The sequence below is a fragment of the Chelonia mydas genome, chromosome 11 (genome assembly GCF_015237465.2).
Source record: "Chelonia mydas isolate rCheMyd1 chromosome 11, rCheMyd1.pri.v2, whole genome shotgun sequence".
In the NCBI taxonomy this organism is placed as follows: domain Eukaryota; kingdom Metazoa; phylum Chordata; order Testudines; family Cheloniidae; genus Chelonia; species Chelonia mydas.
This window is the reverse complement of record NC_051251.2, coordinates 27542207-27567661: the sequence shown is the minus strand read 5'-3', so window position 1 is coordinate 27567661 and position 25455 is coordinate 27542207. Positions and strand designations below refer to the sequence as shown.

At 39.5% G+C, this 25455-nt stretch overlaps 1 protein-coding gene across 1 annotated transcript in view; it reads left to right on the top strand.

Annotated features, from left to right (window-relative positions):
• The window catches only part of NEB (nebulin), a 194586-nt gene that overhangs the window by 130559 nt on the left and 38572 nt on the right, over nucleotides 1-25455 (top strand). Inside the window, exons 103-133 of the mRNA XM_043525557.1 lie at nucleotides 518-622; nucleotides 1139-1243; nucleotides 1336-1440; nucleotides 1828-1935; nucleotides 2909-3022; nucleotides 3354-3551; nucleotides 4744-4848; nucleotides 5852-5956; nucleotides 6452-6559; nucleotides 7210-7317; nucleotides 8204-8311; nucleotides 8846-8950; nucleotides 9041-9145; nucleotides 9342-9440; nucleotides 9713-9823; nucleotides 9999-10103; nucleotides 11008-11112; nucleotides 11876-11980; nucleotides 13681-13785; nucleotides 14093-14197; nucleotides 14931-15035; nucleotides 15196-15300; nucleotides 18325-18429; nucleotides 19914-20018; nucleotides 20225-20332; nucleotides 21628-21732; nucleotides 22540-22644; nucleotides 22762-22866; nucleotides 23736-23840; nucleotides 23928-24038; nucleotides 24882-24992. Coding sequence (XP_043381492.1) covers nucleotides 518-622; nucleotides 1139-1243; nucleotides 1336-1440; nucleotides 1828-1935; nucleotides 2909-3022; nucleotides 3354-3551; nucleotides 4744-4848; nucleotides 5852-5956; nucleotides 6452-6559; nucleotides 7210-7317; nucleotides 8204-8311; nucleotides 8846-8950; nucleotides 9041-9145; nucleotides 9342-9440; nucleotides 9713-9823; nucleotides 9999-10103; nucleotides 11008-11112; nucleotides 11876-11980; nucleotides 13681-13785; nucleotides 14093-14197; nucleotides 14931-15035; nucleotides 15196-15300; nucleotides 18325-18429; nucleotides 19914-20018; nucleotides 20225-20332; nucleotides 21628-21732; nucleotides 22540-22644; nucleotides 22762-22866; nucleotides 23736-23840; nucleotides 23928-24038; nucleotides 24882-24992 — 3384 coding nt within the window. The remainder of the gene's footprint in view (nucleotides 1-517; nucleotides 623-1138; nucleotides 1244-1335; nucleotides 1441-1827; nucleotides 1936-2908; nucleotides 3023-3353; nucleotides 3552-4743; nucleotides 4849-5851; nucleotides 5957-6451; nucleotides 6560-7209; nucleotides 7318-8203; nucleotides 8312-8845; nucleotides 8951-9040; nucleotides 9146-9341; nucleotides 9441-9712; nucleotides 9824-9998; nucleotides 10104-11007; nucleotides 11113-11875; nucleotides 11981-13680; nucleotides 13786-14092; nucleotides 14198-14930; nucleotides 15036-15195; nucleotides 15301-18324; nucleotides 18430-19913; nucleotides 20019-20224; nucleotides 20333-21627; nucleotides 21733-22539; nucleotides 22645-22761; nucleotides 22867-23735; nucleotides 23841-23927; nucleotides 24039-24881; nucleotides 24993-25455) is intronic.

Here is a 25455-nt window from a genome sequence, read left to right as displayed (position 1 = left end):
ACAGCTCCCAGAAGCTCCTGGAATCAGAGGAGTGCAAAAGTGGTTTACCTGTGCCTTCCACCTTTGGGTGCTGCACCAAGGATAGGGATCAAAGTCCAGTACACTGGTACAACTGACCAAACAGTTTGGAAAGCACTGGTTTAGTTGACCATATAATTGTACTATTAAATCAATATGAAATGGTCCTTTTTACCTAAAGAGGTCTGATTACATCTGAATAATCTGACTCTACATGCTGTGGGTTGCCACTTTGTGTTACTTTTACTTCTCATATTAATTCCTGTAGAAAAAGCTGAAAATAACACAGACTAACCGTGCTATTAAACACTTTCCTTCATTCTCAGATATAAACTTTCAAAACTGATTTTAATCAGTGAATAAGACTGGGTCACAGCCTTGAGTAGCATTCTGCCTTGCTATGTGGGAGACATGGGTTTGATATGGGGAGGATGCAGTTACCACCTTTCAGATAGGGTGCACATTTTCTGGGAACTGATTTAGTTTTTCTTCTCTACAGTTTGTGTATAAAGATGACTTAAATTGGCTGAAAGGACTTGGATGCTATGTCTGGGACACCCCACAAATCCTGCATGCTAAGAAATCATATGATCTCCAAAGCCAAGTAAGCAAATCTTCCTTAAATAAGAAGAGATAGTGGGCCACATTTTTATTTCATTTACATTCCTTGGGGTTTGCACCACCAGAGCTGCGAGCAGGGCTTGATGCTGTACAGTATGCTTTAGATCAGCAAAATAAAAAAGATGCAATGTAGTCTTCCAGGCTTATCTGATAGAGACATCATTATTTCCTCCTGCTACTGAAAAAAGCAGAGAACCAAGGAGAACTGAAAAGGATAGCAGTTTAACAGAGTTTGAACAAGCAAGTTTATTTTAATCTGAAGATGGCGAGATTGGTCTGCTTGGATGTGGACTTTCCACTGCTGAAATTTCTTCATGTGGAGCGATCAGCTCCCAAGACTTCTTGCTGTTAACATTTCGGAATAAACATTATAATACACAGCATAGAGGCCTATTTTAACAAAGGGAATAGATGGCTGATGGACCTGGAAAACATGATGAAGTTGCTAGAGAAGCAGGTCTAGTTAGTCTCAGAACACTTTTTGTCTGTGTTTTCTTAGCTGAAATACACAGCTGCAGGAAAAGAGAATTTGCAGAACTACAGTGCCGTTACCGATACACCGCTTTATGTGACTGCGGTCCAGAGCGGCATCCATGCTAGTGAGGTGAGTCATTCCCCTTTTTCCACCCAGAAGCTTTCCCCCATTCCCACAGATAGTTAAAACACAGTGAATTAATCACTATATCTTTCTTAAAGGTGAAATATAAAGAAAATTATCACCAAATTAAGGACAAATATACAACTGTGGTGGAAACAGTGGATCACGAAAGAACCCAAAATCTGAAACATCTTTTTAGCAATGTGAGTGTTTTTAACTCTTTTGTTTCTTTCAAGGAACTAGTGTGATGGGATTTATTTTGTTTTTGCAAACTCCTTAGTTCCCGATGCTAGGCAAAATACAGTGTATTGATAAGCTGATTCCCTGTATCAAAGTACAATTGGGGACCAATTCTTGCAGGAGACTGGGCCCCAGTGGATGAACAGTGGCTTTTGTCACTCATGGAATGAGCTTTTGAACCTGGTGGGTGATTATTCTGAACCAGCATTCAGTCTACTGGGCTTGAGTAAGAGTTCAGAGGTCTGCCGAGGTTTAAGTTAAGATACAAAGGATTTTGAACGCTTTCCTATACTGTGTATTACGTAAGAGTTTTGAAAACCATATTCAGAGATCTTTGTATCCCCACTCAGAACCTGTACAAGGAAGCCTGGGATAAAGTGAAAGCCACTGGTTACAAATTATCCTCTGATTCCGTCTCTCTGTCTCGTGCCAAAGAGCTGAAGCATAATGCTAGTATTGTAAGTGAACATCATCTTTTAAGCTTCTCTATCTTTGCAGCTCATTAATGCTAGCAATAAAGCCCTTTTCTGCTTTGTATTTACATAGTACAGCTGTACAAAAATTTAATATTACTATTTATTTTTATTTCAAATGTGTGTCTATGAGTAGGTACATAGTCATTCATGCAAGTAATATCTTCTTCCCTGGCAGCCTTATTATCTATTGACCACAACCTGGTTCTTGCTTGAAACAACACCCTTCTCAATCTTTCTACCAAATACTTCAATAAAAGATTGGTGACTTATATCCCTAGCCAAAGTTTGCTTTCAGCAACTTCTTTGCTTTTTATACTTCCAATTTTTAGATGTAAGACAACAGGATCTAAACCTCTGGCTAGATTTGAATTTGAGATACTGTTACATTTGGTGGATTTAACCACACAGGTTGAACTAAAGACATAGTTCTGTGATTAATCTTTTGATGAGGAAAATTCACATTTTGCGGTACTGTTGGAAAGCTCTTCCTGACAATCACTATACAAGACCTATGCTAGATGGGCCTCATTCAGCAGTCCATCCTATGCAACAAAGTACTTAAACATGTGCTTGAAGTTACACATGTGCTGAATATGGATGGACTCATGCACATGCTTAGCTGCTTTGCTGAACTGAGACCCATAAAAGATAGTTCCCTTCCTGAACATTTTTATATTGACCTCTGTAAATATAGAGAGCTGGAATTATTTTCTTACAATAAATTTATCAATTCATTTATTCCTGCTATTTTACAAAATTCCTCTGGATGTAGTCGTTATCTATATGACATCATAGGTACACCTGACAAAACAGAAAACAAGACCCTGCCCTGACCTGCTTTCAGTCTCCACTGACTTCAAAGGAGTTGTGCCCACTTCAGTCACCAGTGAATTTGGCTCTAAAAATGTAGTTGTCTTACTGGAGGAAGTCATTTTATCTCCTTGTCTCTGCTTAGGTCAAGTATCGGGAAGAATATGATAAATTTAAAGCACTTTACACTCTACCCAGAAGCGTTGAAGATGATCCCAACACAGCAAGATGCCTTAGAGTTGGCAAGCTTAACATTGATGTAAGGATCTTTTTTAAAATTTCAGTTCTCCTGATAGTCCAAGCAACCACATACATTAATCAAGATTTCATATTTAAATATGTGTGTGGCAACTATTGATATTTACTAAACTTTCTCCAATATGTATAGAAATATGTTTTTCTTTGTTCTGCTACAGCCTTTGGTAGTGTATCTGTAGAACAGGGTCTACCCTACAAAAACTACCATGTTAAAGACCCTACTTATAACATGAAAGTGCTTGTTCTAACTTCTGTTGCATAAGAAAATCAACAATTTAAAATGATGTGTCACTCTTTTCTCCCATTATTAACATAATATTTTAATTTCACAGCGTCTGTACAAAGAAGTCTATGAAAAGAACAAGGCCAAAATCCACATTCTTCCAGACATGGTAGACATTGTAGCTGCTAGGGCCACACAGAAAAAAGTCAGTGAAATTGATTATCGCCTACATCTCCATGAGTGGACCTGCCTACCAGACCTTCAGATCAACGCTCATGTTCGAAAAGTCACTGACCAGCTCAGTGAAGTAAGCCTACAAATTATATTATGTCACTGTTCAACTTTCAAAAAGATTTCTATTGTTAGCTTCTGAAATTGTGTTGCAGAAAAAATGTTGGAATGTCTTGAGTTTGCAATATTTGTGCATTGTTTTATGTCCACACATAACAGCTGTCCAAGACTGTTTAAAAATATTGCTTATTCCACAGGTGTTTAGCTTAGATCAAGCTGAACAGGTACAGTCTGGTTTCTCCCTCGTATAAACATCAGACCACAGCACTGCAAGTCTAGTGATCAGGCAGTTCTCCAAACTCTTTCTTATGTTATGTTTATAAATTACCCAGAGTAATTAATCAATAGTGCTAAGTACTCTGGAAATTTGGATGCCCCGGATGGGTTGACCCGTGCGGCAAAAGGCTCTCCATGATTGATCCAATAGAGGGGCAGGCCAGAGGAAGGGCCATAGCATCTGTGTTTCTGCAAATCCAGTGGCCGCAGCAGAACATGCAAGTGTTATTTATAGGCAGTAGATGGATGCAGCTCAGTAACTCTGTCTATATGCAGGTAAAGTGAATTTCATCTACAGAATAGATACACACACCAACAAAGTTCAGAATTGCAGTCTTTTTTCAGTACTTCTTTCTTTTTATTACTGTCTTTCATACTGATAAGTATAGCAGCTGGAAACAGGGACTGTGAGAATTCCTTGCATTAGCACAGATTTATGATCTCTCGGAAGATTTGTGTTTTCTGCTTAGTTTCAGAAAATACAAATTTTCACACAGTTGCTTAGATTTTTTACAGTATGTTTTGGTTGTATTTCCTTAAAAAAAAAACACTCAGATTTTGAAAAAAAAAATATGCCCAGAATCTGAGAGAGACACTAATCATTTGTATTTGGCAAAATTCCCTGGATTTTGAAATGCCCTGTCTATAACTCATTTCGGCAGCAATGCATCATTATGCAAAATACAGGTTAGTTGAAAGCCTTCCCGTCAAACTACTTCTAATTGTATAGGCTCCCTCACCCTGCACCTGCAGTTCAGTTAAAAGCTGAAAGGACCAATAGCGCTTGTTGTACCAGGATCCAGGCAAATTAGTTTCAGAATATTGGAAAAGATATTTACTATTGAAAGCTGCCATCTAGGGTTAATATGTAGCTAAGGGATTAAGCTGTAGTGAAATTCTCAAACACTTCCTTGTTTTCTGTAATACTTTAGATTGTATACAAGGATGACCTCAACTGGTTGAAAGGCATTGGCTGCTTTGTTTGGGATACTCCTGAAATTCTGCATGCCAAACACGCATATGATCTTCGCAGTGATGTAAGTTTGAACTGTCTCTAGTTTGGTTCTGCTTTTCAGTTTGCTTCACATCTAGTCTCACTCTTTAAAATACCATGGGGACGAAGCCTGGAAGGGCATTGCATTTCCTCCTTACACTGAAATGTTCAGGTTGAGTTCTTTAAATTTTATTGATTTGCAATAATTAGGTGTTGTCACATAGCGCCGCCCCCACCCCCACACACAGGAAAGCACTTAAGCATTTGTTTAAGTCCATGCCTATTCAGAAAAGTGCTTAAGCCTCATTGACATTAGTGGGATATACATGCTGAGATGCTCTCCTGTAAAGGGAATGCTTTACTGAATCAGGGCCACTGATTGGATGTGGGAGAGGGCTCCGGGCTGGGGCAGGGAGTTGGGGTGTGGGCTCTAGGAGGAAGTTTGGGTGTGGGAGGGGGCTCAGGGCAGGGCTGGGGTGCAGGAACGGGTGAGAGGTGTAGGCTCTGGGTAGCACTTATCTCAGGGCTCCCTGGAAGCTGTGACAGGGCCACTGTGCTGTGTATTCTGTACAGCAGCACTGAATGAAAATTCATACAATCTTGAAATAATATGTCATTGATTTGATTAGTCAATTTTTTTTTAAGGCAAAGTTTTCTTACTCATTATTAGCTGAGGATTAAGCAGTTGAAGTAGTTGTAGATAATGGTTTTGATTACAAAGAACACATCTCCTCAAGAGTTTTTATTTAGAATTTTTGGGGCTCATGGTTTTATATGGTACATACAAATAATTAATGACAGAATAGTTATGTTATTGAAGTATTATTGAAGTATTCTAATGTTGTGTTATTGAAGTATTCTAAAGTTCCCCGAGTGCAGTGCTATGACTGTTTTTATCTGGTAAAATGTCTCACCTGAGTACTTTTTTCTTTTCTTTTTGCTTAAATATAATTTACTTTACTGAATTACTAACATTGTGCATAGGCAAGTTGTTTAATTAAACAACCAGACTTACAAAAATCAAATTGTTTTCTTTCTCTCTGCAGATTAAGTACAAATCTAAGGCAGAGACAATGAAGAATGACTACACCATGATCACTGACACTCCTTATTATGTCCAGAATGTCATTAGTGGCAAGAATCTGAGCGATGTAAGTATTTATACCACATTTCATCCCTGTATGATATGTATCATGTCTCAATAATTCCAATAATGTAACATTTAATGACATGTTGGAATCACTTCATGCTGGTCCACGACCACCCTTTGCTATACCATCAATAGAATATTAGGCAACAGCTGGTTTCAGCAGCATGGCAAGCATGTTCTACATGGACATACCCTGAATGTGAAGCTTTTTCCTTCCATATATTTCAAAAGATGGTCCTGTTAAGCCTGCAAACACTAATTGACCCACAATAAGTTAGACCAGGAATTCTCAAACTTCATTGTACTGTGATCGCCTTCTGACAGCAAATATTACTATACGACCCCAGGAGGGAGCCTATAACCTGAAGCCCTCGGGCACTGGGCCTTGGCGACCCCATTAAAACAGGGTCGTGACCAACTTTGATTACCGCTGGGTTAGACAAACACCTATCATGAAATGGTATCAATAGGCTAACTGGTTTTTCTTATTTCCTAGGCTGTCTATCGCCATGCATATGTGCATAACATTAGAGGCAAAATGACCCCCACAGATAAAACCGTGGACTTGGTGCGGGCAAAGCATGCTCATAATATACAGAGTGAAGTAAGTATCAAGTTTTCATTTCTAATAAGATACTACAGAATAATGGCCAACTTCTGCTGTTGGGTGTCACATACGCTTGTTCAACTCTGTTGGGAGCTGTGAGTGTATATTTCCAGTTTACAAAACTCCAGGGAATTCTCCCCATTATAACTGGTTATGTCCTCTACGATTGTTCTCAGTGAAGAGGCCAGCTCTGAATGCAAACCTTTCAGAGCCAGCAATCCAATCTGTGAAGCCGTCATTCTCTTTGCTGCACTCCAAGACTGGAGATCCAGAATACAGTCTGTTCAAAGCCACCTGTCCAAGACCCACCCAGCATTTCTCCATTGCATTCTGGGTTTAGAGACAGAGAGTTCATTTTCTCCACACCTCTTCCTTATAACCAAAACCCAGCGTATGTGATGATTTCAGCTTTTCCTCTGGCCCATCCTGGCTAGACTGTACTGAATTGCTCTAAATTTATACTAAAAAATCTCTGTGAATGTACAAGGATACCTGATGTATCTCTATTATCTGTATGCCTCAGATGACCTCAGTGGAGTTAAATCAGGGGAGGCTTTGGCCCATTGCAAAGAAGATACTTGCTATGCAATACCAACAAACTTCCTCACATATTTTATGTAATTGTAACTCTTTTACTTTTCCTGCAGAATCTGTACCGAGGGGCTGGTTTACATGCCCTCCCCACTGGATACAAACTCCCACCAGATACTCCAGGCTTTAAGCTTGCTAAACATGTCCAATACATAGGCAGCGATGTAAGTAATATGCTAAGTTGTTTTAAGATATGATTTGCAAGAGAATATTGGTTATCTCTAGGCGTCCGATGTGAACATACAATATTGCTATATGGAAGTTACTATTCAGCTATGCAGCCGATTGTGTTTGCCCTGAGTATCTGTAAAAGCTGATTAACTGTACAGAGATCTGAATATTTTGCTATCATGACATAAATTTCCCTCTGATATTTATACCTTATCAAATGCATGAGAAGTGAAACAAAATCACTAATCGCAACAGAAATAGCTCCCTAAAGGTTAGTTTCTGCTACATCATTATGAGCCACAGAATTCAAATGTGCCCTGATATTTCTCAAAGTTAGCATGATATGTATCCATTAAAGATCTGTGGCTTATTTTCCATAGTTCAGGATTCATAAGGGTCACATTTTGGGCTTGATTTAACCCTATGTCAGTGGGAGCCACCTTGCCCCAGGAAAAATTAATCCCTGAGGAAGGGCAGGATAATCAGGATGATCTGGTGGGAGAGCATGGCTTTGATTTGTGCCGGGGTACCCTTCTGGCAGAAGCTCTCACAGAAATAGCTGAATCTGAACATCCTTTGGAGTCCTCAATACACCACCTACCCATAAAGATTTTTAAAGGTATTTAGGTGCTTACAAATGCAGATAGATGCCTAGTAGGCTTTTCAGACGTGCCTAGGCACCTACTCTCATCTGAATACCTTTAAAAGTCTGGCTTTGTGCTGTACAGAAGCGCCAACCCTGAATGTAGTCCTTTATTTATATTGGCTGTAAATAGTAGTAGATAAGCAGGCATTTATTACAGATGCCGTCACAAGCCAACATCATATATGATTGTTCTTACACCCTTTTATTTTAAAACTTGTTTTTTAATTTTACAGCTTAAATACAAAGAAGCCTATGAGCACATCAAGGCTAAAGGCTACACTCTTGGACCCAAAGCTGTTGGCTTTGAGTATATAAAGAAAGTGAATAAAGTTCTTAACGAGGTACTGTAAATATTAATTATATATGTTTGTATTAATGCATCATTATTTGATATTGCTGATGTATAATAAAATACATTACAACATAATTTCATAAAACAATCTAGCTGCTATTTAATAAAAGCTGTTGAGAAAGTGTTAAGTCTCTGTGCTAGTGAGAGCCATATTTTCAACATTTTTTGGCCCAAAGCTTGCAAAAAAACCCACACGCTTTCTTAACCATTGATTTTAACATGTGCTTAAATTAAGCATATGCACAAGTGTTTCCATGATCTGGGCCTTAGATTCTCTGTAACACATTTCCAAGATGTTAATAGAATAATTGTTGTGAAGTGTCTTCACCGTACAAGAGCCAAACCTTTCTAGTAAAGTGGTTCCATCTTCTCCTGTCCTTCTGTACTGTCTAGTGCATGGAAGTAGAAGGAAGTCTGGGGTTAACAGAGCAATAGCTATTTATTTTCTGCTAACCCGGATGCTGTATGGCTTTCTTTTAAGAGTTCTGTTTTAACACATGGAATACTCTCTCCTTTGGTGCAGAGGCTGTATAGGGAGATATACCACAAAAATAAGGACAAGATTCATACCACCCCTGACACACCAGAAATTCGCCAAGTCAAAGCCACACAGGAAGCTATCAGTGACGTATGTCTCATTTTTCCATTTTATAAAAAGGAGATGCTTGGTATATTCAGCGTGATTAAATATGTGTAATATTTTCCCTTTGTCTTTCAGCTGATCTACAAGGCAGATTTCTTTAAGCTGCAGGGACACTTGATTTCCTTGCCATACACCCCACAAGTGATGCATTGCCGCTACGTTGGAGATATCACAAGTGATGTAAGCAAATATACCTTGCCTTTGAATGTGATGGGCCAAATTCTCTTCCTAGTCACACATGTGCCGATGTCAATGGGAGAAGAATTTGACTTGACATTTAAATTATGTACAAGCTAAAATAATGTGATTGTTTGATTATTCACTTTTTTCCAAAAGGATCAACTTTTAATTTTCTGTTATTATGATTGCTTCACAGAATAAATACAAAGAGGATCTACAGTGGTTGAGGGGCCTGGGTTGCTTCCTATATGATACTCCTGATATGGTCCGTGCTCGTCATTTGCGGGAGCTTTGGGTATGCTCTTTTTTCTGACACATAAATTAACATTGATTCATTATTTAATGATGCACCGTTGTCAAGATGATCTGTGGTAAGTGCTACATCAGAATGATTAAGGAATTCAGAGTGTTTCATGCCGTGCTGCTAGACAACTGATTCAAAGTATTAGCAATAGAGTGTGATGCCGTTGTATCATGGGTTACCCATGTTAGGCTCCCCTGTACATTTTCTGTACACTGCTGAGAATACTGCAGCTTCCATATACGTCATGTTTATTACCTTTTCAGTCTAATTACGTCTACACCAATACGGCAAAGAAGATGCGGGATAAATACAGTGTGGTTCTGGACACTCCCGAATACAGGAAAGTTCAGGAGCTGAAGACACATTTGAGTGAAGTAAGTATTGCATTATTTTATCTGTTCAGGTTGGCAGTGATCAAAAGAAGCTCAGATCATCTCACTGGCTTTCCTGAAGTATTTTAGACCTTATCCTTTCCCAGCTTTGATTAACTAAATGCTAATTGAACATTTGTAACAAAGGAAATAACTGCCAGGCTTTCTCTCCTTCTAGGTGGTTTACAGAGCTGCAGGCAAGAAGCAAAAGACAAAATTCACGTCGATCCTTGATACACCAGATTTCTTACGAGCCAAGAAAGGACAGAAAATACAGAGTCAGGTAAAAATCCTTCCTTAATAGAAAAGGGGCTGGGAATCTGTGTTGATTGTTGAATCCATCTTACTACAGTGCTCCCCACAACCCTTCTCAAGTCAACCTAGAAATCTTAGGGATGGCTTGTAATAATGATTAATACACATTTTCAAATGACAACGTGATTCTCAAGCTCATGATGTTTCTTTAACAAACATGTCCAGTTCTGTTCATCTGAAGTAGCAGAAATCTTTATTAAACCCCAATACAATTCCATTCAAATTCTCTAAAATCCAAGGTAGCCAATAAAATCTGTCTTTATTAATGGGCTCATTAGCCAGGTAAAATGATGACATTTTTTAATTGATGTGCAGTCTGCCAAGTGATGTGAAAAACCTGCATGTACAGTTTAGATAAACATATAGGTCTAGTGTATGTGTGTGTAAACACAAGCAGAGGGTACAAAGCGTTCCTTCTCCCTTAATGCTGCATGTGGTTGTCAAAGCCAGAAACTTGCTTTTAATTAGTGCAGCTGCCATAGGTGTTGTTAATTTACACCAGGGTATGTTCCCTGTAGTTTTTCCAGTTCCTAAAGGTGAAACCCTGATCCTGTAAATAATCAGTAATGTTTTTTAAAGATGGCCCAGAATAAAAGCTCTTGATAAGGGCCATGTGAAGGTCACTGCTATTACGCTCATTTGGGATTTTGATTTGTAAATATTTTCCTGGCATTTATGGAGTAGCCAGAGTATTGAGATAGAAGAAGGGTGAGGTGAGGGAGGACCTAGAAGATGAATGAGTGGATTACATTTTCACGATGACTGTGTGTGCGTACGCATTTTCAGCACACAGTCATTTTGTAGGGTTCCCAAGATAAAAGTTTGTTCAGAAAATATGTTTCTAACGTTCTGTTTTTCTTTCCTTGTCACAGTACTTGTATGTAGAGCTAGCCACCAAAGAGAGACCCCATCACCATGTTGGTGATCAGACTCCAGCCTTAACGCTTGCAAAACACGTGAAGGACATGGTCAGTGAGGTAAGATACCTGCTCCCATCTTCAGCACAGCTATGCTATGTGAAGGTTCCAATTCTAACATTACTGGGGTGGGGTGTGTAGGGGTAACAGAATACACCTTTATTTTATTTTAAATCTTCTGATTCTTAAGTATTACATTTCCTTGTATGATCCCTGGGTAGTTTTTCATTTAATATATAATTCTAACACATAGAAATGTTTTATAAAAGAGAAAAATCATCTGCTTCTAAATGCATGTCTGTAATATTCAGACTTACGAAGCCATAGACGTAGCATTAGCACTGCCCCTCCCCCCCCCCCACCCCGAGTAAAGAAAATAAAATAAACCCTTCAAGGGCTACATTAATAAATACAGGAAACACTGAGTTTGGAACAGAAGCTGGTTTTTGTGTTTATTAAAAGTGGACAAATGTTGTCATGGTACAAAACTACTCATTAAAGTGATGATCAACAACTATGATTTTTAACGCTAGCCCCTACCCCCAAATAGAAAATGTTGTCCACCCTTCTGTAAGGCATCATGCAGAGCAGATTGATTAGGACCTGGTTCTACACGGTGCTGAGCACCTTTCAGGAGCTGCTGAGCAACTTCAACTCCCATCGACTTCAGTGGAAGTTGAGTGCACTTAGTATCTTGCAGTAATGACGGTCAACAAAGTGTACTAAATGTAGCTTCCCTGGGTGTTAACACAAAATTAGCTGGGCACATATCTTTGTAACTAATTATATTTTTGTTCTTTTCCCTCCTGCCATCTGATCTTAGAAAAGGTACAAAGCCCAATATGAGAAGATGAAGCACAAGTACACAACTGTCTCTGACACGCCTATCCTCATCAGGGCGAAGAAGGCTTACTGGAATGCTAGTGATGTATGTACCCCGCAGACATCATCACTGATACTTTCTCTCATCTTTTGATAGAGCAGAAAAGGAGCTAGGGGGAAATGAACAAATGGCAATATATAAAATAAAGACTGCCCGTGCATCCAAATCCCACTATGGTGCATGCTGTATCTGTCACTCCATCTCCATGCTGATTTTAAAATGATGTCAGTGAGATTCCTATGTTTAGACTCAAGGCACCATATATCTTTTTATGTTTTGTTTTTTTCCAGCCAATCTTGTGTTCAAATGTGCTAGTCAAAAAAAAGGAAAGAATGAGAGGGAGAGAGAAATAAATTGGGACAAAATGAATTGCTTCCCCATGTGACATTTACAAATAATATAGATTAGAATGAAAGTATTGATGCTGGAAGCAAGCACAGAAATGCTTTTATCCCACTTCTTCATCTCAATGCTGTTTGAGGAATAAATCTCAATCCTCACTGAGAGTTCATTCCCTTTTACTTAGAATGCAGATTCATTAAAAATCAATTTCTGTCTGAGCTGACCTGGGTAAGGATTTGAGGATGAAGTTAGTTTTTGTTTCAAGTGTGGAATATTAATTTAAAGTTACTTGTAGAAGTGTTCTGTTATATAATGAGATCTGTGGTGCACATTTCTGATTGCAAATTGCCTCCTGGGTTATTAAAAGCCTGAAGGGCCATATGTATTGGTCTGTCCATCAGGCCAACTTGTTCAGTTACACATGTCCAAAATAGAAATTCAAAAGACCTCAGCTCTGCACTAGTGATGGGAGCTTTTGCACTGTGAAAAAGCTTCCCAGCTCTCATGCAACCGAACTCCCTGTGCTGGATCTGGGTTTCTTCCCTGTGGAGGCTCAGGAATTTCCAATAAACTTCAAAATGGAATGACCTTCTTTCTTTCCTCCATTCAGGGCATGCTTGGGGAAAAGGATGGATGTTTTTATACCAAACCCAGCACTCATTGCTGTTGTGCAGGGTACTTCCGTGCCTTTCTTCTTCATCTTCGCTCTTAGGGCACGTCTGCATGGGCAGCGCTACAGCGGTGCCGCAGTACCAGTATAGGTGGGCCGCTGCAGTGCGTGCGGTGAAGACGCTCTGTGCCAATGGGAGAGGGCTCTCCTGTCAGCACAAAAAAACAACCCCGCGAGTGGCAGAAGCTGTGTCGGCAGGAGAAGCTCTCCCACCATCTTAGCACTGTGCAGACGAACGCTGATGTCGGTGTAACTTGCCACATGTCGCTGAGGGGGGTGGAATATTCACAACCCTGAGCAACATAAGTTTTGCCGACATAGGCTGTGCTGTAGACATAGCCTAAAGGTGAGTAGGGAAAATCCCTGCTCTGATGGGCCTAATCTTTCCTCTCTGACTGAGTTCCAGTTTGGATGTCAGTCAGGCAGTTAATTTTGGGCAACAAAGCTTGTTAAATTTTCCTAGGTGCCACATTAACATGATGGGAGCTGATACATCCCCCTGTGTCATTCTCATGAGTCCAATTTCCATAATGAAACTGGGTGGAACCTCACCGGTGGCAACACGTGACTACACTTATAGAAAGGACGTGTTTTTGTTGAGAGACCAAAAACAAGTTTCTGTGGGCGAGCAGCTATGGAGGCAGTTCTGGACTTAAGAGAGGCCTACACATTTAGCTTTAATAATTGCTAGCAGGCTATATAACTAATATGTTCATATTTTTCTTCTTATCAGCTGCGCTACAAAGAGACCTTTGAGCAGGCAAAGGGTAAATATCACACAGTGAAAGATGCCTTGGATATTGTCTATCATCGCAAGGTCACTGATGACGTCAGCAGTGTATGTATACAGCATTTGTAGTCCCAATTAATGTTTGTCATTAACTGTACGAAACTAGAGCTTTTATAGTTAATTCCCTCCCACTGAAAGATCCTGGGCCTAATTCTCATTTACAATAAGGCCACTTTGCATTGTTAGAATGGTGTAAAAGGTTAATGTAAATGAGAATCAGGCCCCACATTTTAAGGACGTCTTTGGGGAGAGTCAGTAGTGAGAAGTAGGAATGTCATAAAATTGGGTGACTAATGTGTTATGATTTTGAACGGTTTTACAACATTTACAACTTTCTTTTCAACTCCTTTTGTAGGTGAAATATAAGGAAAACTATGTGAGCCAGTTGGGAATCTGGAGATCTATCCCAGACCGGCCGGAGCACTATCATCATCGAGCAGTTACAGATGCTATCAGCGATGTGAGTTTGAACGGTTATTGTATATTAGACATTGCATTTTTAAAGCAGGTGTCCAAAATGGAGGCCTCTGCAGTGTCACTTAACTCCTCACAAGTATCTTCTGCTGAAATGAAAGAGTGATCAGTTTCACGGTTGCCTGACATGTTTTTGGAATCAACAGAGCAAATCAACTGAATAAGGCCACTTCCTATTGAAAGCAGTGACAAAACTCCCATGAACTTCAGTGGAAGTTGAATTGGGCACGATTTCTGTTGCTTGAACTTGTTTGTCACATGACAAGCCCCTAGCAGCACTTTAGCAGTCTTTCTGGCTTATTACAACATGCGAAAGACACTGGTGCTTTTAACTATCTTAGTGGTGATTTTTTGTGAGCATGTTATTGAGACATAAAAACAATGCTCATTTGTTTTCATGGCTTGTATTTAATATGTGAAATCCTGTGGCAACACTCCCACTGGAGTCAGGATTTCATCTAATGACTCTGGGCCGGGTTGTGCTCTCAGTTACAACTGTGCAACCCAAATGATTTAACCGAGGGTACAAGCTGGCCCCTTAATTGTATAAAAACAAATGTAGTTATCAAGGTAATTGATGCAGGAACTCACAGAACTATTACTATTGTGTGTTAGACTTAGATCTGGATGGTATTTCAGCATTAATAGGATGCTAATTTTTGTTGCCATTTGAAATTATTCCAAGTTTTTAAATTTATCTTCTTACTTTCTTTCTACAGGTTAAATACAAAGAAGACTTATCATGGCTCAGAGGCTTTGGTTGTTATGCCTGGGATACTCCTGATCTTGCTCTGGCAGAAAAGAACAAAGCCCTCTACAGTGGGGTAAATAAATCTCTTCACGACATTTGGAAGAATTTTTTCAAAGTTTGGTTGTGTGATGATTCCACTGTTCTTTTGATGTAGACATTTTTTCAATTCATATTTTTTCATGGTCTTTCTTTTAATTTTACTCTGGAATGACTAGTTTCTTTGTTTTCTCCAGTATAAGTACAAGGAGTCATTTGAAAAGATGAAGTCCCAGTTCGAGTATGTAGCAGATTGTCCAATTAATAGGCATTTTAAACATGCTACTCAGCTAATGAATGAGGTAAGTACAATAACAGACCTGTTTAGCATATCATGATGAAGTGGCATCTCAAGGCTCTTCATGATAACATTAAATTAAAAGTTCATCTGTCTTGCATAGTGGAAAATACATTGAAATAAACAAAAAACTACTGAAAACAAATGTGTCTTAAAGTTAGACCAAAATGAAGAAGGGCAGAGATGTTTTTGATATCTATAGCGATGAGTAGCACAAAGTAGGTGTATTATAACTAAAACAGAGTAACCTTTTGACCCACATTTCAGCAGTGAAAATGCAAAGAGCTCTTTCAGCTTCTGACCAATAAAGAGTCAGTAACTCAGAAAGGTATCAGTTTCCTTTTTAGCAACAGGGTTTTAAATCAGTAAAACTTGACTTGTGATTATCTTGTGAAAATGGTAAAGAATCACACTGAAAAAAGAACTTCAGTAGCATTAGGAAAACAATACTACCCACAGATCTATTCTCTTGGTTTGAGTATTGGCCTGCTAAAGCTAGGGTTGTGAGTTCAATCCTTGAGGGGCTCATTTAGGGATCTGGGGCAAAAATAGGGGATTGGTCCTGTTTTGAGAAGGGGGTTGGACTAGATGACCTCCTGAGGTCCCTTTCAACCCTGATATTCTATGATTCTATCCATCTCTGTGTTTCACCACAGAGCTTCAGGCTAGAATTCCCCAGCTCCTGCTGCAGATTTAAAGAAACAATGCACAATGGTAACCAATGCAATTGGGCTGAGATTAAAGTAATCTGATAATGTAGCCACTGTGACTCCTAGAATAGATGCTGTATTTTATAAATGATGGATTAAGCCCTTTTCAAACAGTTCTAGACATAGTTTTTGTCATCTTAAAGCTGGCGTACAGATCTCCAGAATATAACCAAACTCAGCCTCTGGCACTTTTTGACATGACAGTTGATGTTCCGAATATAGCATCTAGATATTTTATTTTACTCGGCTGACACTTCTCACAGTGGTCACCATTAAAATGTCAACATTTAGTATCAGATACAATACAGTATTTCTTCTTCTAGGTATAGGAAAAAATGATTGTATTTCCGGAGCCCTGCATCATAATTGTTCACAATTGCAGATATTACAAAGAACCAGCACATGCCAAAGTTCTTTTGAATGCAGAATGGGTGTTACAAGGCAGCTTAAGAGAGGGTTGTAGAAAGGGGTTGTAGTCTTTCTTAAGTTTTACCTTGTACCCTTAAATATAAATTTGGGAATTTCTTTATAAATAAGGCTACAATTATGTCACGGAGGTCACAGAACTCAAGGAATCCGTGACTCCCAGAGAACTCTGTGACATTTTCTACCCCAGGGCTGGAGTTCCCAGCTGGTTCCTCCACAGCTCCCAGCACCTGCCCTGGTGGGGGGACCCTGCAGCTCCCAGCTGCAGTGGGGGGACCCTGCAGCTCCCAGACACAGCAGGTGGCGGGGGAACTCCCGTGGAGCTCCCAGCTGCTACGGCAGGCAAGAGGACCCCACAGCAGCCCAGTCCCCATGGCAGGGGACGCTGGAGCTCGCACTCACTGCAGGTGGCAGGGAACCCCCCGGAGCTCCCAGCCACCACGGGTGGTGGTGGGGCCCCCAGAGCTGCTCAGCCGCTGCGCAGCGGGACCCCAGAGCTCCCATTCACTGTAGTGGCAGGGATCTTGGAGCTCTATCAGTGGTGTGTGCTGAACCCACCTCCCTCCCCAGTTTGTCAGTGATATTTTTAGTGAAAGTCAGAGACAGGTCATGGCTTCTGTGAATTTTTGTTTATTGCCTGTGACCTGTCCATGACTTTTACTAAAATATCCATGACAAAATCTTAGCCTTATTTTTAAATGATCTACATTTCCTCTGTTTTTTCTTTATTTTTCTAATTTGGGTGAGGTACTGAACAGTATCCTTTTAAATATTAAATATTATGCACAATAAGATGTCAGCTTTGAAACTGTTATATCAATGTTTCTTTGTGCCCTCGCCTTTTTACTTTGCTACAATTTAATATACACATCTGAGTATGCTACAATTTAATATACACATCTGAGTATGAGAAGAGGAAAGATAATTACAGTTTTGCTGTGGATGAGCCGAGAATCCTACTGGCCAAAAGAAGAGATGAACTGAGCAGTCAGTTACTGTAGCAGTGCTGACCAGTGCAAGCAAAATGTGGCTGGATAGCACACAACACGCATCTTAATCTGCCTGAAATGTCTATAGCCAATGATGTCATAGTTTCACCTGTGATATTACAGTGTTCTAGTTCAGGGTTATCAGACAGTATCTGTTTTGCCACCCAAAGACCACAGCTGCTTTTTGAGTTAACTAGACTATGTTGTTTCTCTATGTATTCTCAAATATTGTGCATCAATTGATATTTACATGACATGTTTCTCACAGAGACAAGGTGGGGGAGGTAATATCTTCTATTGGACCAGCTTCTGTTGGTGAGAGAGACAAGCTTTCAAGCCTACATAGTGGAAGTTGGTCCAATAAAAGATATTACCTTCCCCACCTTGTGTCTCTAATATCCGGGGATTGACAGGATTACAACAATCCTATACACATCTTTCTTACTTACAGTCTGATCCAGTGTCCATTGAAATCAATGGAAAGAATCTGATTAACTTCAGTGGATGTTGGATCTTGCGCTTATTCTTGACTGTTTCTTTTCTTTTCAATTACTTTTACACTTATTTTTTCCATCTAATTTGCAAATATAAGGCCACTGTGGGCTTGTTCCATTGGTTAAATGCCCTTTTGGTCTAAGATTTATTCTTATTTTCCAAAAGGTGTTTCAATGTTTTGGTTGTTTTAAGGAGTTGGTAAATCATTGCAGGCCCTACAATCTGGCACCATTAATTAAAAATACATGTTTAAAATTATATGGATGTCCAGGCATGCAATGGTGTGAGTACACATAGTATGCTTGCCTAAATCGCATCAACTCTGCATGTGACTGGAATCTAAAGCTGTGCTGTTGTTCGTTGGCTTCACAAGTATCTTTTGTGCTTCATTGCTCTTTTCATGGACAGAAAAAATACAAGTCTAGTGCCAAGTTGTTCCTGCAACATGGATGTAATGAAATTCTGAGACCAGATATGCTGACAGCGCTTTACAACACAAACTTGTGGAGCCAGGTAATGTGAATGGCTGCTATTGCAGGAAGGCACTATATACACTGTTTAGCTGCTTGAATTTTTATCATCTTAATATTTATGAATTCTCTGAATTTCTGCTGATCTTGAGCTCTAATGTTTCCCCATGCATTTGCTACTCTTTACTTGGTAATGGAGCATCTGAAATTATACCTATTATACCCTAAGCCTGATCCAGCTCCCATAGGAGCCTGAACTGGCTTTCCATTCATGTACTGGCCCATATTATAACCCTCAGTAAAAAATGAACATAAGAACATCCATACTGGGTTAGATGAAAGGTCCATCAAGCCCAGTATCCTGTCCTCTGACAGTGGACAATGGCAGGTGCCCCAAAGGGAATGAACAGACAGGCTATCATCAAGTGATCCATGCCCTGTCACCCAGTCCCAGCTTCTGGCAAACAGAGGCTAGGGACACCATCCCTGCCCATCCTGACTAATAGCAAATGGTGGCCCTATCTTCCATGAATCTATCTAGCTCCCTTTTGAACCCGTTATAGTACTGGCTTTCACAACACCCTCTGGCAAGGAGTTCCAGAGGTCGACAGTGCGTTGCGTGAAAAAATACATTCAGCCTCATGTGAACTCCTCTCAGGTATTTCTGCTGAAATGAGAGGAGTTAAGTGACACTGAGACAAGTCTGTTCTGAGTGTTGTTTGTACGCTCTTGTCTTTATTTTGTGTCCCTTGCTGTTCTGGTCTCTAATGCATGCATTATTTTCTCATTTGTAACCAAAATATTCTCAGTTTGGATGATTCAGGGAATAAAGTGAGAGTTAGGTTTTTTAAAAACTCTGGATTTCCTCCACCTGTCCCTAGCCCATCTGTAGTAAATTTTCATTCCTTGTGCCCTGTCCTGCTCTCAGTGTATTTGGTGAGAACAGGATTAGGCCCAGAGCTGGACAAAATGACCCTTAAAGAAACTATACACACATATTTCAAGCATTGTGTTGGCATCGGTGTCCCGATATTGTTTCTCACTCAATGAAATATTTAGAGGGTTTGCTTGTTCTAGTCTGCCATGTTTATATTTTCCCTTAATTAAAGTCTTCAGCCTGGTACTGATTTTAAAAGGGAATCTGGTCCAGTGTGATTAAAAACAAAAGCAGCACTTTCACTGACCTCACAGAACTGCTTAGAATCCTTTTGAATCTCAGAGTTCTATTTTAGACCTTCAGGCCGATGTAGTTGTAGCCAGACTGCGGAGCTCTTATTCACATTGGAATCCGCATGAGACCACATGTGGGAGTAACTCACACAAGCAGATGCTCCAATATAAATAAGAGCTTCATGCAGTCTGGCTCGTAGGGCCACATTCTGTCTGTGCATGTATGCCCAGCTTCCACTGACTTCAGTGGGAGATGGGCCCATACATTGCAGTACGCAATCTTAACATGATTGTGTCTCTCCTTGAAGATGTTTTCTTGTTTCGTCTAGTTAACGTCCTCTTCTTTCCCCCCATTAGTTCAAATACAAGAGGCAGTATGAAATGCAGAAGGACAAGTTTACTTCAATCGTAGATACCCCAGAACATCTGAGGACTGCAAAAGTCAACAAGCAAATCAGTGAGGTAAGTATAATTACCATAATGTCATAATGCTAAATATATCTTAAGTCTATCTTCCTACTCTGAATTGTGACCTGTGAAGTAAGCTAATTAAAAAATTGAGTCCTCCTCAGCCACAATAAAATATTTTTCAACTTGACTTTTTTAAAAGCACTTACATGCTTACATGGTTAGCCAGAATAATACGATTTAACAATTTTTACCCTCAGATTATTTACAAGATGGAATTTGAGAAGGCTAAGTCTAAGGGGTACACCACAATCCATGACACCCCTCTCTTACTACTTATGCGCAAGGTCAAAGACAGAATAAGTGATGTAAGTAAACTATGCCTGGCATTTGATATCAGTACCTTTATTTTACTACACAATACTGTTCCTTTCTACCTAGTAGGTAACGCTGCCATAACAGCTTGCCTTTTATTAGAATATATCAATATTATTTTAATTCAAAATTCCTCCTGCTGCATCTGACACATTCACAGGGAATATAACAATGTTTAAAAAAACTGAAAAGCTATAAACATTCATGTACCTTTTCAGCATAGTTCATGGGATAAAGATGCTTGGAATAGAACAGCTCTTACCTGTAATGAAAGCTGCAGGTTGAGCTATTATCTTTTTAGCTGGTTTCTTGGTTTCTCTCCCTGGGTTGGCCAGTAGCTTTTGTATTGCCTTGGATTAATCACTATCATGCCATTTTCCCATCCATACTGTGGGGATAATAAATACCCCAGAGCAGTGTTCTGAGGCTAAATTAATTAATGTATGTAAAAGACTTTTGAAATTCTTAGATGAACGGTGCTATAGAAAAGAAAGGATGAAAGTATAAGAGAGCAAGGTTGGTCCAATGGTTATAGCACTACTCTAGGAATTGAGAGCTCCGGGTGCAAGTCCCTGCTCTGCTACAGACTTCCTGTGTGACCTTGGGCAAGTCACTCAGTCATTTTGTGCTTCAGATCCTTATCTGTAAAAACAGGATAATAGGATTACCCATCCTCACAGGAGTGTCGTTGAGGATTAATATATTAAAAGATTGTGAGGCATTTGGATACAACAGTAATGAGGGACATACGGATGAGAAGTAGAAAGTATTAATATTATCTAGTTGCCCATACACAATCCTGAAGGACAAAGATTTTCAAAAGTGCCCAGTGATTTGGGGTATCTACATTTTTGGAAGTCAACTTGAGCCCCCTTAAAGAAGCCTGATTTTCAGAAAGTGCTGAGCACCCACCCTCTGAGAATCAGGCCCCTTTAAAGTATCTTGTATTGGGCACCCAACAATGAAGGCACCCAGAATAATTAGTCACTTGAAAATCTTGGTCAAAAGCTTTCAACACAAGTTAGTGTGGACTGTGTATTTCACGCTGAATTAAATTGATACATTTTTATGTTTCCATGAAAATGGAACTCTACCCGAAGACAGTGTATCTTTTGTGTGTGGGATGGCTGAAAACTAGATCTATGGATGCCTCTTCCTTTTTTGTTATAATTTTTAATTAAACAATTAGGGGAATTGCTTAAAAGTAGAATTCCACGTGCTGTTGTTATTGAACTTTCATGGAGTTGTGGCACATAAATAAAGACTCAGAATATGTTTCTTTCACCAGCTGAAATACAAAGAAGTTTATGAGAAGAATAAGTCTCACTGCAACGTTGTACCGGATGCTGTTCATATTAAAGCTGCCAAAGCTGCCTACAAAGTAAACAGCAATGTGAGTTCAGTGCTATTAATGCTTTTCACTGTTACTGTCAATGGCTGATATTTCAAAGGACTCTATGGGAATTAGGCACTCACCTTCCATTGAAATTCATTGGGACTAGGCCCCTTTATGATCTTTTTTGAAAATCACAGCAAGAATATAGAAAATTTTATAAATTTGGAGCATCTCCACTAAGTCTGGATTTTGCTGAAACCCCCAACCTGGACTTTTGTGTTCTTTTGCTTATCAGATAATTTTGATGATCTTTGAAGAATGTGTTGTTTTATCACAGGCTGAAATGAAATGCTGAGTTTAAAAGCATTATCCATGCACACAAAATTTCCAACATGTAGCACAAACACCACTTATTCTTCAGGCACTCCTAATTCCTCAGGTATGGAGGCATAGGTGCTCCTAGTATTTTCCATGCTAATTGATTTAATCTTGTAGCTAGCATAAGTTCTACATGGGAAGGGCTGAAGGCCTTCACACCATTGGGTGGATCCAGCATGCACTGACAGGCTAGTGAGATAACACATCCACTTTCTTCAAGGCCATGCCCACTTTTCAGTCCTGCATATGCTCCTTCAACCTGGCAGGGGGAAAATCATCACAAATAGACTTCCTCTGCATTTGTCCATGACTCAGAAGAGAAGCACATCCCAAAAGTGCTGCTTTCATGGACGTGTACTTTTCCAGGCATGATTTCCTTCTCTTCTCCCAATTCTCATGCAGTTGTTCAGGCAAGGGGAGAAGTAGGCTCTGTATATATTGAGTTTATGAATGATATGATTTTCATTAATGTTTCTTTTTAAACAGCTGGATTACAAGAAGAAATACGAAGCAACCAAGGCTCATTGGCAATGGACTGTTGATAGACCTGACTTTCTCCAAGCAGCCAAGGCATCCCTGCAACAGAGTGATGTGAGGAAACTAAAAAATATTATATTAGCTTATACTCCCTCCCTCCCACACTCCATCACTGTTTCACAGCAAAGGCTTGGGGTACTTTTTGTCAGCTTTTCTTTTCTTGTCTGACAGTATGACTACAAACTAGACCGAGAATTCCTTAGGGGATGCAAACTGTCTATCACAGATGACAAAAATACAGTGTTGGCTTTGAATAATGCCATCCTGGCAAGCGATGTAAGTATTTGAACTTCTACTTTATGTTTATTCCTTTGCTAACAGTTTACATGCTATTTAAGGAACCTAAAACCTATGTTGTGTGTCCAATTGTTTTTGTAACTATAATACCATGAAAATGGAAACACTGGACTTTGTGAATGTCATTCTGTAGAATTTGTTGCAGATAATTTCATCTGGGCATAGTCTCTGTACCTTGGTTCCTAAATGGGAGCAGGGGTTGCTCAATATCTCTGAAAAACATGCTACTTCTATGTAGGCATCTAAATAAGGACTTAGGGAATCTAACTTTAGAAATCTAGGTTTGAAAATTTTGCTCAGAATTTCATATTTCATTATTTAGGCTTGTTTGTTTGTTTGTTTTATTAACAAATTGACAAAATCTGGGATGGTTTTGGTCTTGCAAACCTCATTGGTCTGGTTGGTTGATTTGCAAACATAAACTAGAGGCAGTTCAGATATGTGGCCCTTTTTATCCAAATACCCAACTTTTATGGTAAATAAATTATTCTGGTTTTGACACAGGTTTAAACTCCATACATTGAAATGCATGCATTACGCATATATACTTAAAACCAAAGCTGCTGCTTTCATTTGGGCATAGTACCATGTCTTTAGAATAAATGTTGGGAGTACCATAACAAGATCTGAGTTTAAGCTTTAGTGAGATGTGTAGGAATATATAGGCTGGGACATATTAAAGTTGACAAGCAAATCAAACTATGGCCTAATCTTGAAAACCCTTACTCACATCAGTGGCGTTTGCAAGGCTCTGCCATATACAGACACATGAGTATATTTGAAGCCTATTTTTAAAGTCAGCATAAGACAAATAAATTGCATAAAATAACATCTTTTCTCTCCTCCAGCTAAAATACAAGGAGAAGCATAACAAGGCTAGGGGAACATGCCTTGCTGTCCCAGACACACCTCAGATCCTCCTCTCTAAGTGTGTCAGCTCTCTTGTATCTGAGGTACCACATGTAATATTGTGTGTCTTCATAAATAGTTCCTTCTTATACCCTATATGTCTTTCAACTATTTTTTCTCTATGCATTCAGAACAAATACAAAGAGCAAAGTAAGAGGCAGCTCCCGCATGGTTCTTATACAACCCTGCCTGAGACCCAGGACACTGTTCGTGTCAAAGAGGTGACCAAGAATGTCAGTGAGGTGCGTGACAAGTATAGTGCAACATTTATTGCTCATGTAGAATTTTGCTATTGCTACATTCACGGTGTTTATTTGATCCTATCAAGCATTTTTTATAGATTCCTCCATATACATTTTCTTATTTCTGTCCAGTGAGACATTTGAAATCAATAGAACTGCTCATGACCTTAAAGTTAAGCGTATGCTTAAATGCTTTGCTTCATCAGGGCCCAAAACATCACATCTCTTAGTTATTAACTCTGAGGGATCCCCTCAGACATGCTTTAGGTAACCTTTGATGCTGTAAGTTGCTTCCAACATATTATGCATTAGCAGGCACTCTGGATCCTCTCTCTTTCTATGTGGTTTAAGATTTTGTTGGTGGCGATAAACAATGTTGGGATAATAGCTTTTAAAATATTTCAAGAGACCTCTTCCTGCTATCAGTCTTATTTCCATTTCCAGCTCCAACACAATGTCTTCAGGCTGGATTGGAGAACTGCTGTTGAGACTGTAATGGGCAGGTTATGGCCTCTTACAGGTGCACATTCACAGGCACCTGTTAACCTCCTACCATTCCCATGAAAGGATGGAGTGTTGGAAGACACTACCTCAGAAGGCTTTGATTAGACAGGAAGGACTGGAACCATTTCAGGGGTTCAGTGGGATGTGTATGGATATCTTCTAAACACTGCAGGGAGCCAGATTTCCTTGTCTGTGCTGATGCATGTTTAGAAGAAGTAAATGATGTCTCTGGCTATCTCCATTGGCTTCTGTGAGGAGTTATTGTGAGTGTCGGTAGAACACAGTTCCTTGTAGGAATAATGAGTGACATATAATATAAACCCTATTTGCTCTACACAGACAAACTATAAAAAGAAGTTTGTGAAGGAGAAAGGCAAGTCCAACTATTCCATCATGCTGGAGCCTCCTGAGGTGAAACATGCCATGGAAGTCGCTAAGAAACAGAGTATTGTAAGTTTGTCCTGCATTTACATCAAGCAAACAGCCCATATGACCATTTTCAATTAGAGTCATTCTCAAATCAGAAAAATCAAATTGGTCTGATTTTCAGCTGGATGTCTGCCCAGCCTCCATTTTGCAAGGAAAATATGCATGAAATTATATGTAGGCAGAAAATTTCACCTAGAGAAATAAAGGCCATCTCTGGAAAATGTGATTGGGAGTTAAAATAGTTTGCTCGCAAATAGCAGTGCCGTCACAATAATGTTTTCTTTCATCTTTTTCATATACAGTTAAAATTGCATGATATTTATTACTTCATTTGAAAATGACTTACAAAAGCTGGTCCCAAAGATCTGTTCCCAGTGAAATCAGTGGCAAAACTCCAACTGACTTTCACAGCAGCAATATTGGGTCCTCAGTGGCTGTTTTTCTAATTAGTAAACACTAGAGTAATCCACTTTCCTCTGTTTGT